Source organism: Mercenaria mercenaria, chromosome 5, assembly GCF_021730395.1.
Source record: "Mercenaria mercenaria strain notata chromosome 5, MADL_Memer_1, whole genome shotgun sequence".
In the NCBI taxonomy this organism is placed as follows: Eukaryota; Metazoa; Mollusca; class Bivalvia; order Venerida; family Veneridae; genus Mercenaria; species Mercenaria mercenaria.
In genome coordinates this window covers 14,750,093-14,772,590 of record NC_069365.1, presented here as the reverse complement: position 1 = coordinate 14,772,590, position 22,498 = coordinate 14,750,093, and the positions used below count along the sequence as shown (strand labels likewise).

The 22,498-nt window shown below is 36.0% G+C and overlaps 1 protein-coding gene across 3 annotated transcripts in view; it reads right to left on the bottom strand.

Moving 5' to 3' along the window:
- Positions 1–1,282: 1,282 nt before the first annotated feature.
- The window catches only part of LOC123558790 (multiple epidermal growth factor-like domains protein 9), a 33,257-nt gene continuing 12,041 nt past the window's right edge, over positions 1,283–22,498 (bottom strand). Inside the window, exons 1-8 of one of the 3 annotated variants that reach the window (XM_053542753.1) lie at positions 20,014–21,781; positions 18,961–19,163; positions 17,835–17,996; positions 8,170–8,676; positions 6,350–6,520; positions 5,124–5,333; positions 4,027–4,194; positions 1,283–3,580 (exon numbers count right to left, since the gene is read on the bottom strand). In XM_053542753.1, coding sequence (XP_053398728.1) covers positions 3,447–3,580; positions 4,027–4,194; positions 5,124–5,333; positions 6,350–6,485 — 648 coding nt within the window. In that variant the 5' untranslated portion in view covers positions 6,486–6,520; positions 8,170–8,676; positions 17,835–17,996; positions 18,961–19,163; positions 20,014–21,781 and the 3' untranslated portion in view covers positions 1,283–3,446. Of the gene's footprint in view, positions 3,581–4,026; positions 4,195–5,123; positions 5,334–6,349; positions 8,124–8,169; positions 8,677–17,834; positions 17,997–18,960; positions 19,164–20,013; positions 21,782–22,498 lie in introns of those variants that run through there. The other 2 variants (XM_053542754.1, XM_053542755.1) reach the window with 2 other exon arrangements.

Below are 22,498 nucleotides of genomic sequence, written 5' to 3'. Positions count from 1 at the left end.
CAAGAATGTCACAATATACGCCCATCGCAGCAAATTAGCAAATAGCAGCTGTGTTTGCAAATGGAATCTTAACTTCTTGGTTGTTTAGTAATAACTGTAATTCTTTTGTTTTTCTATGTCCACAAAAAAACTCCTTACCAAGTAGAGATACCTTAAAATACACCTAAAATTTGAAAGTAACATCTATGTTGTACCACAGAAAAGTGATCTTGGTTTTTTCCTACGGTCAATTATAAAAAAGTTACAGTATAGGTAACAACTAAGGGAAGTTAATCTTTAAAAAAAAAAAATCCAAAACCTTGACCTTAGACGTAGGAACCTGGTTCTTGCACAAGACACTCCATCTCGTGGTGGTGAACATTTGTGCCAAGTTATATCAAATCCCTCCATGCATGAAGAAGAAATGCTCCGGACAAAGTTTTCATTCTTGTATCCTTTGACCTCAAAGTGTGACCTTGACCTTAGACCTAGGGACCTGGTTCTTGTGCATGACACTCCGTCTCATGATGGTGAACAATTGTGCCAATTTCAATCAAAATCCCTTCATGCATGAAGAAGCATAGCTGTCAAGGCTCCACAAAGGACACGAGTGTGATCGGGGTTCGAAGGAAAGTTTGTCAATCGTAAGGGTCTGGAGGGCGATGATCCCTAAAAGCCAGAAACGCCCTCACATGGAAAATTTAGATTTTTAACACAAAATAGATCTGGTTTTGAATAGTCTCCCTCCATGTTGACTTTTTGTGACGTTTATTCATGTGGTAGAAATAACACGTTGCACCGGTGAATGTAAAAGCTGTATTATACAGTATGAAAACACCGTGTCAACGTCGCCTTGCATGTTTGATTCAATTATTTTCTACGAAAAAACAATTGATTGCTTTATTTCTTTAAAATGCGTGTGACCTTGAGCGTGTTAGCGTGATCTAGGGCCGAAATGCGTGTGACACACGCGCAATGTGTGTGTCTTGACAGGTATGAAGAAGATATGCTCCGGACAAAGTCATTCTTGAATTTGTCCTTTGACCTCAAAGTGTGACCTTGACCTTAAACCTAGGAACCTGGTTCTTGCGCATGACACTCCATCTCATTATGGTGAACAACTGTGCCAAGTTTCATCAAAATCCCTCCATGCATGAAGAAGATATGCTCCGGACAAAGTCTGTGGATGCCGCCCGTTCCCCCCCCATCCCCCTCCCCCTCGACCCCATCCGCCCACCAGGGGCGTTCCCATAATATGTCCCGTTTTTCAAACGGGCGTATAAAAAGCAGGATGATATTTCTATATAAATGCCTTTATTAAAACATAATTCACAGAAAGTAGCATATGAAAAAAAACAACACATTTTACTTTAACCACTGAAAACAAATGCATAATACATGTATATAAATTTGCGTACCTGGCACAAATTGATGATGTTAGATAAATACACAGGCACAGGTATCATATGGTATGCTGTATATCATCTGAAAGGGGTGTATGTTTCCCTACATTTATTTTCAACAGTACGCTGAAGTTTTAAAGCAATGAGCAGCACTCGTACAACCGATATCTTTCCCTACATACTCCCTTTTACAATAGAATCTCGAACAGCAATATTTATTTTTGGTGTGTTAAGTCATTTTAATATGTGTATTTGTGTTAAAAACTTCATAAACATAGATATTTTCAATTATGTTCATTCTAAAGAACCAGTCTATATCATTTACTAATGAGTAGTAATAAAAAGATTATCAGCTATGTACTGTGTTTGTTTGTTTTAGGTTTAGCACTGTTTTACAACAGTATTTCAATTATGAAACAGACAGCAGTTAACCTAACTAGTGTTTCTGGGTTTTGTACCAGTACAAACCTGTTCTTTCCAAGTAACTGCCAACTTCTCAATATAAATAAGATGTGAAGGACAAAATTACTTCTGACACATATGTCTTCTAACACATTGTCATGGAGAACATATGCCTTGCCCGTGGATATTTAACTCACAACCTTGTGATTTGTAGATTTGCGCTCTCCCTATTGAGCTAGCTATGCACTAAGAAAAATGTACTTGTTCTATTGCAGATTAATACTGCCCTCCTAACCAATTATCTCGACTACAGAACTTGTGTGTATTTCTCGATACAAAGCTAATAAGCTATAGATGTGACAATGAACCCAATGAAGGGAATATAGAATAAAATACATATTAAATTTTATATGAAACAGTGTCAAATGACATTAAAAAAAAGCATAGAACATTTACTGACCTTCTAAATAAAATCTTTCAGTTACAAGGCATAGCACAGTGGACACAACCTTGATTCATTAGATGGTAAATTGATCTATCACACACTTACATAATTAAAACATCTAATTTGACAATGAAGCATGTAATAAACAAGTGAGTCAATTTCAGCAGTTAAAAAGGTTAGGTAATATTTTTTAAAACAATTCTTACTACTGTAGTCACTGGATAAAAATAAGCTTGAACCATAAATATGCAAATAGACATTTCTTAAAATCACAAAAATCAGATCAACAGATATCAACCTTCACTCCATTTCAGTAAAAAAAAAAAAACATAAAAAGAAATTTTACTGGACTAGCTCTATTTGAAGCAAGGTTACTTAAATTGCAACAAAGAACACAAAAATTACATACATGTTAAAACTTTCATAAATGGGTTAAATAATGTATAATACAGAGTCTAGCAGTAATATTATTAAAGGAAATATATGGTTGTATGTTTGAAATACATAAAACCATCAAGTACACTGGAAAAAAAAATTCCACTGTCAGAATTTGATCACTATTGCACCTGCAGTTTAGTACACACAAGTTCACCTACAAAAACCCACTTTTAAATTTGACAAATTGGTTTCTATGGCAATTTTCTTGTATGAGATTGTTACGCACATTCTATACATATATGCATTTGCATTAAATTGAAAACAAAAAGCTAAATTTGTTAAAACATCCTATCTAGAACACTTAACAATGACCAAAAGTCATACAAAGTCAGTACGACCTTTATAAGGTCTTCAACACATCAGAATGTTTTGCGTAGCTGGAATGAATGAGCACTAATTAAAAGCCAATGCTTAGGCGGAATTCACTCCCATAACGTATCTATCTAATATTGCAACAAATGAAAAAAATACATATATTGTCTAATTTCAAAGACTGATTAACCTCATCCACTCTATCTTTTTTCACTTGACAATCTAATCTGACTAAACTAGATATTTTTCTATACTCTAAATGCATTTTTCACAACCTTGAGTCTAAAAGAAAGGCACAAGTCTTGCATTTTTCATATATCTTCTCTTAACTGTGAGTATGGTGGCAACTTATTTTTTCCTTTTGACTGAGACTCATAAAATTGCATGTCATCGTGCTGGCGTTCCAGTTCATCATCCGGAATGGCGCTGAAATTCACATCATCATGATCCTCTTTAAACTCGATCGTTCAGAATGGCTTGTTTTTAGGGAAGTTATGGCTGCGTTTGTACACAATAAAGCCAACGATTCCCGACAGGAGAACAATCGTACCGACAACAATGATGCCGGCAGCTGGTGGTTTCGTACTGGTGTTTTTCTCAGCTGTAGATGATAAAGAAATGTGATAATACTAGAGAAAATTTTAGTAAAACTTGCTTTTGTTCTTCACATGTAAACCTTGTAAAATATTGCAATAATACCTATTTAATAGGGAAAAAAAAGTTAAAATGTGTTGTTAAAAACATTTTCCAATTCCATAGGAATTTTCTGTGTGTGAGTGTAAATATTTATCCGCAAATGTTGAATAAAATAATTTAAACTGATGTAAATCAGAAGTATGATTTCACACTGAACCTTGATGAGACAAAGTCTAAAAGTCCAGTTCTTTGTTTTTATGATATTTACCACCCATTCCAGTCTGTGTCAGTAATTTTATTTTTAGATTGGTTTAATTTCTATCTTGGAATGGGGCGTTGACATTAAGTTGCCGTGCTACTACAAGTTTCATTTTGAGCTAATGTTAAAAGATTGGGAGAAAATCTACATACCATTGAATGGATCACAGATCAGTCCTGGTGTTATATCATGGCAACCTTGGCATTTTATGCACTTTGAGGGAGCCGCTGCATGGTCTCTATAGTAACCATTGGCACAACGATGACACAGGTTGCCAGTGTACACTTCTCTACAAGTTGTACAATGCAGGTAACCTTCCACTGTAAGACAAAAGTTTAACGTTCATGTTATGTGAGTCTGGTTTACTCCCTTCAGATAAATTTTCATACCGGGTATGTCAGAATACCATGAAATCAATAATTTTCATGAGGGACTAGATTTCATGGTTGCATCAACCTTGATGAACATATATAATATCTGCTATCAATCTTGGAAATTTCTTATCCTAGAATGCAAATCCCGTTTAAATGTCATTTTCAGCAAAACTATGAAATTTAATGCCATAATATCAACTGATTCGCAGTGCTGTTGAAACAAGATGGACATTGTTCTGGAAAGCGGCAGACCTTTATTATTCACTTAATATCTTAATCAAATTTCAGCCGGATGGCATTATTTTTCAAAATGACAAAGTGTAAAGTGTAAACACTACAAAATGCCATTTTTATCACTCAGGATAGGATTGCTGGTATATTTCAAGAAGAACGGCTATGAATAGAGAGAAATCTATCACAAGAACATTCAAAGGTGGCATGTTCCTAGTCACATATCAACATGATGAAGTATTTCACATACATGTATATTATAACTGTTGAGCAATCTGACAAACTGGCTTATATAATGCGGTTGAGTGAGATAACCCCCTTAGTTTTACAACTTTTTTTAATGAGGATAATTTTGTTCTAATAGACTGTTGCCAAATTACTCAAAGAAATTTACATCAAGTCCTTTAAGGGAACCCCCTAAAAAATTTAGTGAGGGGCTTTTCAAAGTTCATTTTCAGTTTTGCTGGATACTGTAAACATAAAGTAAAATAGTGCTTGTCCAGTCTACGCAAACAGAACAGGATTCAGTGGGAAAATAATTTGCCTGCTTTTCACCACAGGTGATATAAACTACTTTATTGGTGCAATATATTTCAAATTAAGGTAAATGTGCCTTTCATAAATCTGCCTTACTTGGTACTTACTAAAATGACAAGATCCAGTAGAAAATGTCTCTGGACAAGGACACGTATGGCATGGCAGGCTTCGTGCAGTCCTGTTATATCCATGGGCACAAATCTCACAGAAGAGTCCAGCATGACGCGGTTTACATTCACACCAAGGCACATGTGTCAGCGATAAATTACAACTCTTATAGCCGTCCTTTGTTCCAAATGGATCACAGTAACAGTTAGCTGTAAAACCGAAAACATTCTTTTTTTTTTGGCTTTTGTATCTTATTAATACACTATTACCGTAAAAGATTTATGTATTACAAACTAATCTGGACAAAAATATTCTTTTTTCATTATAATGCACAGGGTAAGAAGCAAACATTTTACAAACTATTAAATGCTTGAAAATCAGCTATGGCATTTTTTACATTTAATTTTTAAAAGCCATTTACAGTGTACTGGTCTTAAAGATCACCCACTTGACTTACACCGGTTACCTGAAAGGTTTTGGCAGATGGACACTCAAGGAAAACTTTATAAAATTATTCTGGACTAGAAATGTGTCCATGGGACACAGATGCCCCCACTACATGACAAAGGACACAGATCAACTTTGTATTTATGCTGATGCTGTCAAAAAAAACTCATTTCTCTTCGTAATGACTGTAGGTAAAATATTTTCGGAGCTACGCGCCACAGAACATTAAACTCCTATAATACTGAATGAATCCGGACAGGAAACCCCAGGTGCACAACTGCACATGCTGACCAACATTCCTGTAAACTTTGGTGACTCTAGGTCAAATACTTTTTGAGCTACACGTGACACAACATTAAAATGACAAATTTTTAACTAAGTCAGGGGCCATAACTCCTACACCACTGACTAAATCCGGACGCGAAACCCCAGGTGCAGAACTGCATATGCTGACTAGCATTCCTGTAAACTTTGGTGACTCTAGGTCAAATACTTTTGGAGCTACGCGTCCCACAACATTAAAATGACCAATTTTTTATTAAGTCAGGGGCCATAACTCCTACAAGAAAGAATGAATCTGGACGCAAAACCCCACAGGCTGACCAACATTCCTGTAAAGTTTTGTGACTCTACCTCAAATACTTTTGGAGCTAAGGGCGAAACAACATTCTCGGAAGGATGGACGGACAAGGGCAAATCTATATGCCCCTCCCCTCGAAGTGGGGGTATAAAAAGGGCCAGTGTTCAAACTCAAAGAAGTAATTATAACCAAACTTACAAGCTTTTGAAGGATCTGCAGCAGTTTTATCTGTCACAGCCTCGGCTGATATTGTAGAGTTTGTCAGATACACTGCGCTGACAATGATTTTATGTTCTACAGATGATGGTAAATCAGTAATATTAACCTCCATCATATTTCCTGGCACTGTTATATTCTGGATGAAAGATCCTGACAGTTAAATGAAAAAACAAAACTATGTTAATTTTTTTTCCACAATTCTTGGAAGCAGTTGCAAAGTTTGTGAACATTCTGCCAAATTATTGTGTTACAGAGATTTATATTTTGTATTCACCAATGTTTGAAGTCTGAAATTTAGGACTGAAAAGGTTAAACCTTCATTATGCACTTTCAGTATTAAACAGTATTTTGTAACAGAGTTACCAACATGCATCCTCCACCTTGGGACATTTTACACAAACATACTGCATGCCAATACAACATATTGGTAGTAATTGGGCAACATACTAACAATGTACGTAAGTCATACCTATATATCATATAATTCATGAAGACATTATGAAGTTTGAAACTGTCTGGAAATCTGTTATTGCTGAATCATGCCTGAATGCTTTCAAATGCTAATATCTGTATTTAAAGATTTAATGTGATTTCATTTTTAAATTGAAAAAGAAAAATAAAAGAAAATATATTCAACTTACAGATGCTTTTGTTGACCCTAGGCCCAAGCATTCTAAAGTTATCATCCAGAAATCATTTCACTGCTCTGGGTAGCTGTGACCTTGATCTTTGACCTACTAACCTCAAAGTTAAACTTAACCTGTATTTCATGATGTAACACTTGTGTACCAAAATTTATGATCCTATGCCAAAGTGTTTGGAAACCTTTTAACTGTTCAGGGTCATTGTGACCTTGACCTTTGACCTACTGACTTCAGTTGAACTTGACCTGTATTTCCAATGTTACACCTGTGTACCAAAAATAATTTAAATTTGTTAAGTCTTTCATGAGTTATTGTCCAGAAACCATGAAAACCAACGGACAGATGGACCGACCAACAACTTGAACTAGCTCACTCCTATATACCCATCCCCAAACTTCGTAGGGTATAACAAAAGCCCCCAAAACATCTCCAAAGGTGACGTTGACCTTGCAGCTAGGGGTCTGGGTCGTACGAATGACGCATCAACTCATTATAAGGAACATTTGTGCCAAGTAAAATCCCTTAATGAATGGCAGAGTAATTAGCTGGACAATCAACAGACCGTATTAACCTTTAACCTCTAATTGTGACCTTGACCCTACAGCAAGGAGTCTGAGTCTTGCGCACGACACATGGACTCATTATGGGGAACATTTATGCCAAGTTATTTCAAAATCCCTTGATAAATGGCAGAGTTATGGACCAGGCACAAAAAGACCCTGTTAATCTTTGACCTTGACCTTGGAGCTAGGGGTCCGGTTCTTGTGGTGAATATTTATGCCAGGTAAGATGAATGGCAGTTATGGACCCTGTAAACATTTCACACCTAAGTGTGACCTTGACATTTGAGCTAGGGGCCTGGGTCTGGCGCATGACACATTGTCTCATTTTGGGAAACATTTAAGCCATGTTATTACAAAATTCCTTCACGAATGGCAGAGTTATGGACCATACACAAAGTATGATGGATGGACGGAAGGAAGGATGGATGGAAAGACGCAGCCTATTTCTATATCCCCCTTTTTTTCTTCGAAAAAGGCAAGGGACAATTAAAACAGATTACCATGAAACTTGGCAAGAATGTGCAGCCTGTATCTACCTACTGCAAAGTAAAGTTTTCAAACTATAACTATGCTAAAACTAACCCATACATACTATTAGCTGGCAGTACGGTTATCACATAATGCGTCAATTTTGCAAAATGGAATGGCACTTTATTTTTCCCAATATAGTCCAAGATACTCAAATTAGTTCCTGCTATTTCAATCACCTCCGCAGTATGATTTGCCGCAGTAGAACTGGCTGTTGTACTACCCTCCCCAGTCTTGGTTTCACTACTGGTAGAATTATCTTCTGATCCAGTCCTATTTGCATTCCCGACTGTGGTATCTGACGGTTTTACAGTGGTTTCACTTTCACTTGTGTCCTGGTTCCCTGCCCGAGAATCAGACTCTGAAGCACGTTTTGAATGAGCTGGTAACAAAACAGGAGATTTCTGCGCCCCACCACTAGAACGGTGCACCGTATACGAAACACTGCTGCTAGCTAAGCTGGGTTCATGTAGTCTTTAGTTCAGGGGAGGGTACCAGTACAAGTAAATTCTGTTTGTCTGCACATATGCCACTGTCACATTCTGAGGAGGGTGAAGTTGAACCAACTTTTCTGAAAATGAAGAATCACCATTAGTTTCTGTTCAAGATGAAAATTTAGCCCTGGTGCGGTAGTCCTCATACATACAGTAGTCTTTTCACAAAACAAATTATCAAAAGCATGTTGGTTTTTTTTTTATAAGTTATTAATATTTTTTGAGAAATAGATTAAAAATCACTTGCCACATTGCTTATTATCTTATATTCAACATCCAAACAACAGACAAACAGAAAAAACAGACTGTCAGAATATACAACTAGAGCTCCACAGGAGACAGCGCGCTGGACTATTTCGATGCTGGATAGTGAAACTGGGCATATTTGATGAAGCTGGAGCTGTCACTGGAGTGTTTAATGACTCCAATGTGGATGAAGATATTGGATAATAGCTCGAGTCTGTGTCAAAAGTATTAAGTAATAAGAGAGATAAGGATCAAGTGTATCAAAACATTAAATAAGTATAATTCTAAGCAAAAAGGGGGCATAATTCATGAAATATTGGTGCAATAATGAGATATAGTTAAAATGCATCAAAATTAACCTTTAATTCAAAGTAAAAGGGGGCATAATTCATGAAAAATTGGTGCCAGAGTTATGTACCTTGTGTCATATGATGTGGTTGATAAGGTGGAACAACTATTTTAAGTTTGAATCAAATCCATTCAGTAACAACTTAAGATATATAGTGAAACTGCATCAAAACTTTAACCTGAAATTGTAAGTAAAAAGGGGGGATAATTTATGAAATACTGGTGCAAGAGTTATGGCCCTTGTGTCATATGATATGAATGATGATGTTGAACAACTATTTTAAGTCTGAATCAAATCCCCTCTAGTAACAAGGCAGTCTGAATGACAGCTAAATCCTCCGCCACTGGTATGGATATTGAAAGGGTAAACCTTTGACCTTGAGCTGTGACCTTGACCTTGAACTGACATGGCTGACCCATGAATTCTGCACATCGTCTAGATGATGTGATCATTTGACCCAAGTTTAATGAAAATCCTAAAAGGGGTTAGGAGATACAGAGCTCAAACCGTTGACCTTGAGTCGTGACCTTGACCTTGAGTTGACATGGCTGACTCATGAGTTCTTGATGAGGTGATCATTTGACCCAAGTTTAATGTAAATCCTTCAAGGGGTTTAGGAGATACAGAGTGGACACAAAATGGAAGGCTCAAACCTTTGACTCTAAGTTGTGACCTTCACCTTCAGCCAGCATGACTGACTCATAAATTTTGCATATCATCTTGATGAGGTGATCATTTGACCCAAGTTTTATGAAAATCCTTCAAGGGGTTTAGGAGATACAAAGCGGATACGAACTGGTAGGCTCAAACCTTTGACCTTGAGTTGTGACCTTGACCTTGAGCCGACATGGCTGAATCATGGGTTCTGCACATTGTCTTTGTGAGGTGATCATTTGGTTCAAGTTTCATGATTATCCTTCAAGGGGTTTAAGAGATACAGAGCGGACACAAAATGGAAGGCTCAAACCTTTGACCTTGTTTTGTGACCTTGACCTTGAACCGACATGGCTGAATCATGGGCTCTGCACATCGTCTTTATGATTTATAATTTGACCCAAGTTTCATGAAAATCCTTCAAGGGGTTTAGGAGATACAGAGCGGACACAAAATGTTACTGAAGGATGGAAGGACAGAAGGACGGACGGAGACCATTTCTATAACCCCACCACCACTTGTGGCGGGGGATTAATAACTGAGATAGAGTAAAAGTGCATAAAAACTTTAACCAGAAATTCTAAGTAAAAGGGGGGATAATTCATTAAATATTCATACCAGAGTTATGGACCTTGTATCATTATGATGTGGGAGATGCAGTGGAACAACTACTTTCAGTTTGAATCAAATCCACTTAGTAATACATGAGATAAAGTGAAAGTGCATCAAAACATTAAACCTGAGATTCTAAGTAAAAAGGGGGATAATTCATAAAATACTGGTACAAGAGTTATGACCCTTGTGTCATACGATGTGAGTGATGATGTTGAACAACAATTTTAAGTCTGAATCAAGTCCATTTAGTAATAACTGAGATACAGTGAAAGTGCACCAAAACTCTAACCTGAAATTCTAAGTAACAAGAGTGCCAGAATGTCACAATATACGCCCGTCACAGCAAATTTCTTTACTCTAGCACCTGTATTTGCAAATGGAATTTTAATTTTGTGGTTGTTTAGTAATCATTGTAAGTCATTTGTTTTTAAGTCCACAAAAAAACTCCTTACCAGGTAGAGATACATTAAAATACCCCTTTAAAATTGAAAGTAACATCTATGTTGTACCACAGAAAAGTGGTCTTGTTTTTTCCCTAGGGTCAATTAAAAAAAAGTTACAATATAAGTTATTTTTTAGTAACAACTAAGGGAAGTTTAATCTTAAAAAAAAAAAAAAAAAAAAAAATCCAAAAAAAATCCAAAAAAAATTGAAAGTCCCACACAAAATCTTTACCAGGTAGAGATTGTAAAAATTTAACCTCATAATTGGATGTAGCAAGCATGTTGTACTACAGAAAAGTGGTCTCGATTTTCCCTACGACTAGTAATAAAAAAGTTACAATATAAGCTATTTATAGTAACAACAAAGGGAAGTAATTCTAAAGAAGGGAACTGCGCATGACACTTCCTCTCATGATGGTGTATAATTGTGCCAAGTTACATCAAAAACCCCTCCATGCATGAAGAAGAAATGCTTGGGACAAAGTCATTCTTGTATCTGCCCTTTGGCCCTCTAAGTGTGACCTTGACCTTTGCCCTAGGGACTGGTTCTTGCGCATGACACTCCGCTTCGTGGTGGTGAACATTTACACCAAGTTATATCAAAATCCCTCCATGCATGAAGAAGATATGCTCCGGACAAAGTTTTCATTCTTGTATCCGTTGACCTCTAAGTGTGACCTTGACCTTAGACCCAGGGACCTAGTTCTTGCGCATGACCCCTCCGCCTCGTGGGGGTGAACATTACGCAAAGTTATATCAAATTCCCTCCATGCATGAAGAAGATATGCTCCCGGGCAAAATTTTTTCTTGTATCCTTTGACCTTAAGTGTGACCTTGACCTTAGACTAGGGACCCGGTTCTTGCGCATGACACTCCGTCTCATGATGATGAACAATTGTGCCAACTTTTATCAAAATCCCTCATGCATGAAGAAGATATGCTCCGGACAAAGTCATTCTTTAATTTGACCTTTGACCTCTAAGTGTGACCTTGACCTTAGAACCCAGGGACCCGGTTTTTGCGCACGGGCACTCCATCTCATGATGGTGAACAACTGTGCCAAGTTTCATCAAAATCCCTTCATGATGTAGAAGATATGCTCCGGACAAAGTCTGTGGACGCCGACCGCCCGCCCGCCCGCCCGCCAGGGGCATTTCCCATAATACGTCCCGTTTTTTCAAACGGGCGTATAAAAAGGGGGATATTTCATGAAATATTGGTGCCAGATTTATGATCATTGTGCCATATGATGTGGGTGATGATGAGGAACAACCATTTTAAGTTTGAAGTAAACCCATCAAGTAATAACAAAGATAAAGTGCATCAAAACTTTAACCGAAGTGCGGATGTGGAAGGACGCCGACACCGGGTCGAGTAGGAAAGCTGTCCATACTTCGTATAGTCAAGCTAAAAATGATTGTTTTTTTTCCCCTTTAAAGTCATCATTTTGATAGAAAATAGAAAAGTAAATTAAGCTTACATTTTCAATATGATGCTTTTGGTAAATTCATGAGTTTGTTCATTGAAATAAATTGTAAATAATACAGACAGAATTCAATTTTGAACCTGAGAAAAAGCTTTTAGATCAGACAGAAACTAGAGTTGTCACAGGAGTGACGAATTATACCCACACAATTATAATGGCCTTGTCACAGAACTAAGCCAATGTCAAAGCCGAACTTGCTTGACCTTGACCCACTGACCACAAAATCAATAGAGGTATCTGCTAGTCATGATCAACCTCCTAAGAAGTTCATGATCCTCTGCCCAAGCGTTCTCAAGTTATTGTCGTAAAAGGTTTAAATGACCTTGACCTTTGGAACTCAAATCAATATGGGTCATCTGCTTGACGTGACCAACCACTAGATTAAGTTTCCTGACCCTAGTCCCAAGCATTCTCAAGTTATTGTCCGAAAAACTGTTTAAATGTTCCAGGTTCACTGTGACCTTGACCTGTGACCTACTGACCTCAAAATCATTAGGGGTCATCTGCTAATCATAACCCAAACCCCCTATCAATTTTCATGATCTCGGCCCAAGCCTTCTCAAATTATCATCCGGAAAACCGTTTAACTGTTCCAAGTCACTGTGACCTTGACCTTTGACCCCACTGACCTCAAAATAGAACCTGACCTGAATTTTATGATGTTACACCTGTGTACCAAAATTTATATCCTAGCCCAAGCGTTCTCAAGTTATCATCCGGAAACCATTTAACTGTTCCCAGTTACTGTGACCTTGACCTTTGACTTACAGACCTCAAAAATCGAACTTGACCTGCATTTCATGATGTTTCTGTGTACCAAAATTTTTGATCCTAGGCCCAAAACGTTCTCAAATTATCATCCGGTAAAACCCTTTAACTGTTCGAGTCACTTTGACCTTGACCTTTGACCTACAGACCTCAAGTCGAACATGAAACCCGCATTTCAACATGTTACACCCGGTACCAAAATTTATGTTCTAGGCCAAGCGTTCTCAAGTTATCACCGGAAACCATTTAACTGTTCCGAGACCCTGTGACCTTGACCTTTGACCTACAGACCTCAAAGTCGAACTGACCTATTTCATTATGTTACACCTGTGAACCAAAATTTATGATCCTAGGCCAAGCGTTCTCAAGTTATCATCCCGGGAACCGTTTAACTGTTCAGGGGCACTGTGACCTTTACCTTTAACCTATGCCCCAAAATTTGAACTTGACCTGTATTTTCTGATGTTACACCTGTGTACCAAAAATTATTTAAATTGGTCAAGCCTTTCTTGAGTTATCATCCGGAAACCATGCAAAACCAACGGACCAACTGACCGACCAACCGACCGCCAAGCTCACTCCTATATAGCCCCCCAAACTTCGTTTTGTGGGAGTATAAATATGGCCTTTATGATGCTAACAAGCTTTTTCTATGACTTGACCTAGTGATATACTTTTTGACCTCAGGTATCCCAGTTTTGAATCTGATCTAATTTTCAAAGAGAAAAAACACTCAGTTTTAAGAATATCATGTAGAAAATGTGCCCTCTAGAGTGTAAACAAAGTTTTTCTATGATCTGACCTAGGCCCTAGGGTAGACCTCAGGTAACCCAGTTATGAAGTGATCATAGATTTCAAAAACATTCTAACAAAGTTCAACAAAGATGAGGTAACAAGAGGGCCATGATGGCCCTATATCGCTCACCTGTTATCATTGCACTTGAGGACAAGAAGGTCCTCAGAAGAAATATCTAAGTCCAAAGGACAGGAACAACAAAGGGAAGAAATTTAACCAAAAAGAAAAAAAAATTCTTACAAGGTACAGATATGTCAAAATGCACCTAAAAATTGGAGGTACTATCCATGTTGTACCACAGAAAAGTGGTCTCGGTTTTTCCCTACGGCCAATAATAAAAAAGTTACTAAAAATAAGCTATTTATAGTAACGTAAAAGGGAAATAATTAAAAAAAAAAATTATTGTAAGTGAACAAAAGAAGGATCTGCCAAATAATTCTGTTGACATAAATGAAATTTCAGATCAGTATCTTCATTAGTTACAGAGATATACCCATTTTAATTTGAAATAAAGGGAGGTAATTTGACATAAAATCAGTCCATAGTTATCTACCCTGATTGGCTCAGTCCAACTAATGACAATAATGAAATTTCAAATAAGTCCTATAAGTACTTACTGATATAAATCCATTTTGATTACAATCAGGGGAGGTAATCAGATATAAAGTAACTCTGGAACCTACGATCGGATCTGTTTTGACAATGTCATGGAATCCAAGATTTATTGTTGTTGAAGATATTTTGGAAGTTTGTATCAAATAAAACCATAAATGAAGTATCTATATGGCTGCAAAAGCCAAAATACCCAATTTTGGACCTTTAAGGGGCCATAACTCTGGAACCCATGATGGAATCTGGCCAGTTCAAGAAAGGAACCAAGATCTTGTGGTAATACAAGTTGTGTGCAAGTTTGGTTAAAATCAAATCATAAATGAAGCTGCTATTGTGCAGACAAGGTCAAAATAGCTAATTTTGGCCCTTTCAGGGGCCATAACTCTGGAACCCATTAAGGGATCTGGCCGGTTCAAGAAAGGAACCGAGATCTTATGGTGACACAAGTTTTGTGCAAGTTTGATTAAATTCAAGTCATAAATGAAGCTGCTATTGTGCAGACAAGGTCAAAATAGCTAATTCTGGCCCTTTCAGGGGCCATCACTCTGGAACCCATAAAGGAATCTGGCCAGTTCAAAAAAGGAACCAAGATCTTATAGTGACACAAGTTATGATCAAATTTGGTTAAAATCAAATCATAAATGAAGTTGCTATTGTGCAGACAAGGTCAAAATAGCTAATTTTGGCCCTTTCAGGGGCCATAACTCTGGAACCCATAATGGGATCTGGCTTGTTCAAGGAAGGAACCAAGATCTTATGGTGACACAAGTTTTGTGTAAGTTTGATTAAATTCAAATCATAAATGAAGCTGCTATTGTGCAGACAAGGTCAAAATAACTAATTTTGGCCCTTTCAGGGGCCATAACTCTGGAACCCATAATGGGATCTGGCCAGTTCAAGAAAGGAACCGAGATCTTATGGTGATACAAGTTGTGTGCAAGTTTGGTTAAAATAAAATCATAAATGAAACCACTATCGTGCAGACACGAAATTGTTGACGCACGCACGGACGGACGCACGGACGGACGCACGGACTGACGACGGACGACGGACGAAGGGTGATCACAAAAGCTCACCTTGTCACTATGTGACAGGTGAGCTAAAAATGTGGCCTCTTCAGGTGGATTTTTGTTAAAGGTTTTTAGGTCTCATTATATAGGCCTTTGTTTTTCATCATAAATATACCAAACTGTTCAGAATAAGTAGAAGTGTCTTTCAGGTATAGGTCCATGTTTTAGAGAAAAAAGTGCGAACGTCATCAAATCATAGAAAGAAAGCATTGTTTTACATGAAAATTTAACAGCGTATAAAACATTTATACTATTCTACAAAACCACTGTCAATTTGCTGATATATGCATTGAAATCCGGAAAGGGACTGCATGAAGGGGCCACACTTCTCGACAGTTCAGCGGCTTTAAAAACTCACCATTTTTTAAAAGCTGTTACAGGTCTTCGTTTTGATGCATTTGCAACATCGTGCGAGTGTTTAAACTTTACATAACTCGGTAAAACATCGTTTTTGACAATTGTTTACATTTTTTCTTTACAAATGGCATTCTTATTCAAAGGGGGACAACTCATTAAGAATAGTTTAAGTATCTAACTCTGTGGGACAGAACAGTAAAACATGTATTGGACAGATAAGTTGTCATGGTGCTGTTCATTTACTAAAAAAATCTGTTGTTTTGTGATATACTGCTAAACCTTCAAGAGAAGTTGTTATAAATGGAATAAACATAATTCCCTTATATGGCATGTACTTTGCTCATCCACAGTCTGTTTTGTAGAAAACAGCAAACTTCCTTTTTAAAAAATAATTTGACATAATATCTATGTTAATAATGAATATACTTATTGTGTGCCTAACATATTTCTCCAGGTACTCCCAGTACAGACAATGTTATGAAATATGTACATTTCAAAACGTTGCAAAAACTGCAAAATGAAAGTAAAAGTAGATTTGTCAAAATGACAAAATACTGCTATGTTCAAGAAAGTATGTAAGTTAACCATATTTCATTATTACTGGGAGTACCTAGTGTAACCACAACTACAACAAAGTTAAAGAAAAACTACTTTTAAAAAACAAGTTTGATATTTTCTTCAAAATAGAATGTAGACAGTTGAAGTAAATGTGATATTAAACAAAATACATATTACCAAAGAAGCTTACCTTTGAATAAAGTATTTACTACTTCCACTGAACAATTCAGTATATTTGTTATAAATGGTAATGGTCTATCAGGTATAAATTTCTAAAAAGGGTGGTTAATTGTTGACAACAATACAGTGCTTTAGGGTATAGCAGATTTAAGGGTATAGAGGATAGATTGATAAATTTTATATTTATACTTGAATTATTGTATAAATTTTCATATCATTCTTTTAGTGGCACTGCAAACAGATATTCTGACATACATTTTAAATATTTGCTTGTTGTGTTATTTTTCATATGTCATCAAATGTAAAATAAAGCTATCCCCTATAGACTAAATTGGTGTATATGTAAAAAACGTCAGTGAATGAAAAGTATTTGATAGATATTTAAAAAGCTGCATGTTTTTGAAAAGAGAATACATTATTATTCTGATTTATATTAAAGAAATCTTGGAAAGTTTGTTAAAATGTGTAAAAAATGACCAAAGCTATCCTGTACACCCTAAATCAGCTCATATGTAAACAATGGCGTGGAGAGAAAAAACATATGAATTTCTATGAAAAGCTGACTGTTTTAAGAAGAATAGATGTTTTCTGTCTAATATACTGAATAAAAACTACTATTTTCATTTCTTTGAATTGGAATGCAGCAAAAATCAGTTAGCTATCCGCTATACCCTAAAGCACTGTAGTGATGGACATCATCATGTGATCAAAACAACTCACATTTTTTTTGTGCTCAGCTGAGCTGAAACGAACCATGTGTATCAAACTGAGATAAGTCACCAAGTTAAATAAATGAAATCTGTTAAATAAACAACCTTCTGCTGCTGAGGTTAAGTCAAATTACTTGCAGATAATTCAAAACTGAGCCCATGACTTTCATATTACATCATCTTAAACTTCAAATTAGTGTAATGTGTGTGCAAGTGACCATGCAGATAGGTAGAGTACAAGTATTCAAATCCCAGAGCAGGCTTGATAAGCCCTCTGTAACGGAAGAGAATGCCTTTCATATCAAATATACCTTTGCATTTGGAAGAGAATGCCTTTCATATCAAATATACCTTTGCATTTGGAAGAGAATGCCTTTCATATCAAATATACCTTTGCATTTGGCGTAACATTCTTCTTCTGTTTTAAATCTGTTCTCATTTCCGCCGCATCTTAGGTAGACAAATTCCTGACATTCCTGTTCTGTTGAGCTGTAGAACCAGGCCATATAAACTGTGTAACATACCCCATTGTCTGGTGGTTTTGTACAAAAATCTGCAAAATTGGATAATGACTGCTTTCACAGATCATGACAAATAGTGTTTTAGGGAACTGTCACTGTTAATAGGTTTCTATTTTGGATATGGGCATACAGATTATACTATATTGTACATGTTGCTGCTAAGAAAAATGAAACAAGTGGGTCACTAACCCTAAAGTGCTCACCTGTGTGCACTTTAAGTGTGTTTGTATAACGTAATGGTACAAGTACACTTAGGTTTCTTCTATGTTAGCCTATATTATATACATGTCACATACATTTTTGAACAGGCAACAATTTTAACAATCATCTAGTGGTGTTTTTGCCACTGACCGTTCCAAGGCGGTGCCCCACTGTGTTCCTTTGTTTGTTCGTTTTGTCCTGATGTGTTGGTTTTGTGTGTGTGTGTGTGTGTGTGTGTGTGTGTTCCTTTGTTTGTTCGTTTTGTCCTAATGTGTTGGCTGTGTGTGTGTGGTGCACGCGTCTGCGTGCTGTGGGTTTCGTTTTGAGGAGGCTGCGTTTTTGGTGCGTGGCATTCCCTGTTTGATATTTGTCTTTGTTTTTTTTTTTAGACAGTACTACGCTGATATTACATGCCAAATATCAAGGCTCTAACTATTATTATTCAGAGTAGATTTTCAAAGTTTATTATATATAAGCCTATAATAAGAACATGTCACACACAGCGATGTGGCCATTTTTGACCTCAGGACAATAATTTGGACAGTTATGGCAATTATTTTATGTCAACACACAAAAAATGAAAAACTTTATGTTTTGTGTTGGGCAACTCACGAAAAAAAAAGAAAGAAAAATTTTAAGTTTTGTATGGAGCTACACACACTGGAAAACTCTTTAATATTGTACGGGCAACACACACTGGAAAAGTCTTTAGTATTGTATGGGGCAACACACAAGCAAAATAAAATTGTTTGAAAAAAGCGCATGCGCATGCCATGAAAACCCGTCAGCACTTACAGCTCGATCTTTTCACGCTCTGAGTAGTTTGTCCTGTAATTTCATCTGACACATATACACTTGTTGTCCTCTACCATGCTGTGCTGTGATTGATTAATCCGCTGGATGTTGGAGGAGGCATGCTGGAGGAAGTGTTGTGATTGGTCGATCTACAGCAGCCGGTGCATGGAGCTTGCTTAGGGAAGGGATACTGGTTGCTTGCCCTGAAATAGATATCAGATTCATGACATTGACAACACACACTGGAAAATTCTTTATTATTGTATGGGGGCAACACACAAGAAACATTAGTAAGTTTGAAAAAGCGCACACGCATCCCAAGAAAAACTTTGTTTTTAATCGGCGACACAAAAAAAAAATGAAAAATTTTAAGATTTGTATGGGACAAGACACACTCAGGTAAACTCGTTAGAAAAAAATGAAACATTTTAACATTTGTAAATTTTATGTTTGTTTTGTATGGGGCAACACACAAAAAAAAATGAAATATTTTAAGTGTTTTTTATGGGACAGCACACAAACAAAATGAAAATGTTTTTTAAAAAAAAAAACGCGCACGCACCCACCTGTCCAACCCCTGCCGCCACCTAGTTTAAACGGTTTGAGTTCATACTTAATCTTATTGTTCGGTGCAAAAATATGAAAAAACCTCATAAGTTTTGTATGGGGCAACACAACAAAAACTGAAAAACTTCATGTTTTGTATGGGACAACACACACTGGAGAACTCTTTAGTATTGTATGGTGGCAGAACACAAAAAAATTGAATAAGTTTCAAAAAGTGCACACGTATACCCTGAAAAACTTTATGTTTTTATTCGGCAACACACAAAAAATGAAAAACTTTATGTTTTGTGTTGGGCAACTCATGACAAAAAAAAGAGAAAAATTTTAAGTTTTGTATGGGGCTACACACACTGGAAAACTCTTTGATATTGTACGGGGCAACATACACTGGAAAAGTCTTTAGTATTGTATGGGGCAACACACAAGCAAAATAAAATGGTTTGAAAAAAGCGCACACGCGTTCCATGAAAACCCGTCAGCACTTACGGCTCGATCTTTTCACGCTCTGAGTAGTTTGTCCTGTAATTTCATATGACACATATACACTTGTTGTCCTCTACCAAGCTGTGCTGTGATTGGTTGATCCTTTGGATGTTGGAGCAGGCATGCTGGAGGAAGTGTTGTGATTGAGGGATACTGGTTGCTTGCCCTGAAATAAATATCAGATTCATGACATTGACAACACACACTGGAAAACTCTTTATTATTGTATGGGGGCAACACACAAGAAACATTAATAAGTTTGAAAAAGCGCACACGCGTCCCAAGAAAAACTTTGTTTTTAATCGGCGACACAAAAAAAAAATGAAAAATTTTAACATTTGTATAGGACACACTGGTAAACTCTTTAGAAAAAAATGAAAAATTTTAACATTTGTAAAACTTTATGTTTGTTTTGTATGGGGCAACATACAAGAAAGATGAAACAGTTTGAAAAAGCGCACACGCATAACATGAAAAACTTTATATTTTTGTATAAGACAACATACAAAAAAATTGAAAAATTTAAGTTTTGTAAACTTTATGTTTGTTTTGTATGGGGCAGCACACACAAAAAAAAAATGAAAAATTTTAACATTTGTATGGGACACACTGGTAAACTCTTTAGAAAAAAATGAAAAATTTTAACATTTGTAAACTTTATGTTTGTTTTGTATGGGGCAACACACAAGAAAGATGAAACAGTTTGAAAAAGCGCACACGCATAACATGAAAAACTTTATATTTTTGTATCGGACAACAAACAAAAAAAATTGAAAAATTTTAAGTTTTGTAAACTTTATGTTTGTTTTGTATGGGGCAGCACACACACAAAAAAAAAAAAAATGAAAAATTTTAACATTTGTATGGGACACACTGGTAAACTCTTTAGAAAAAAATGAAAAATTTTAACATTTGTAAACTTTATGTTTGTTTTGTATGGGGCAACACACAAGAAAAATGAAAAAGGTTTTTTTTTAAAAAAACGCGCACGCACCCACCTGTCCAACCCCTGCCGCCACCTAGTTTAAACAGTTTGAGTTCATACTTAATCTTATTGTTCGGTTCAAAAATGGGAAAAACCTCATAAGTTTTGTATGGGGCAACAAACAAAAAATGAAAAACTTTGTTTTGTATGGGACAACACACACTGGAAAACTCTTTAGTATTGTATGGGGGCAAAACACAAGAAACGTTAATAAGTTTGAAAAAGCGCACACGCGTCCCAAGAAAAACTTTGTTTTTAATCGGCGACACAAAAAAAAAATGAAAAATTTTAACATTTGTATAGGACACACTGGTAAACTCTTTAGAAAAAAATGAAAAATTTTAACATTTGTAAAACTTTATGTTTGTTTTGTATGGGGCAACATACAAGAAAGATGAAACAGTTTGAAAAAGCGCACACGCATAACATGAAAAACTTTATATTTTTGTATAAGACAACATACAAAAAAATTGAAAAATTTAAGTTTTGTAAACTTTATGTTTGTTTTGTATGGGGCAGCACACACAAAAAAAAAATGAAAAATTTTAACATTTGTATGGGACACACTGGTAAACTCTTTAGAAAAAAATGAAAAATTTTAACATTTGTAAACTTTATGTTTGTTTTGTATGGGGCAACACACAAGAAAGATGAAACAGTTTGAAAAAGCGCACACGCATAACATGAAAAACTTTATATTTTTGTATCGGACAACAAACAAAAAAAATTGGAAAATTTTAAGTTTTGTAAACTTTATGTTTGTTTTGTATGGGGCAGCACACACACACAAAAAAAAAATGAAAAATTTTAACATTTGTATGGGACACACTGGTAAACTCTTTAGAAAAAAATGAAAAATTTTAACATTTGTAAAACTTTATGTTTGTTTTGTATGGGGCAACATACAAGAAAGATGAAACAGTTTGAAAAAGCGCACACGCATAACATGAAAAACTTTATATTTTTGTATAAGACAACATACAAAAAAATTGAAAAATTTAAGTTTTGTAAACTTTATGTTTGTTTTGTATGGGGCAGCACACACAAAAAAAAAATGAAAAATTTTAACATTTGTATGGGACACACTGGTAAACTCTTTAGAAAAAAATGAAAAATTTTAACATTTGTAAACTTTATGTTTGTTTTGTATGGGGCAACACACAAGAAAGATGAAACAGTTTGAAAAAGCGCACACGCATAACATGAAAAACTTTATATTTTTGTATCGGACAACAAACAAAAAAAATTGAAAAATTTTAAGTTTTGTAAACTTTATGTTTGTTTTGTATGGGGCAGCACACACACAAAAAAAAAAAAAATGAAAAATTTTAACATTTGTATGGGACACACTGGTAAACTCTTTAGAAAAAAATGAAAAATTTTAACATTTGTAAACTTTATGTTTGTTTTGTATAGAGCAACACACAAGAAAGATGAAACAGTTTGAAAAAGCGCACACGCATAACATGAAAAACTTTATATTTTTGTATCGGACAACAAACA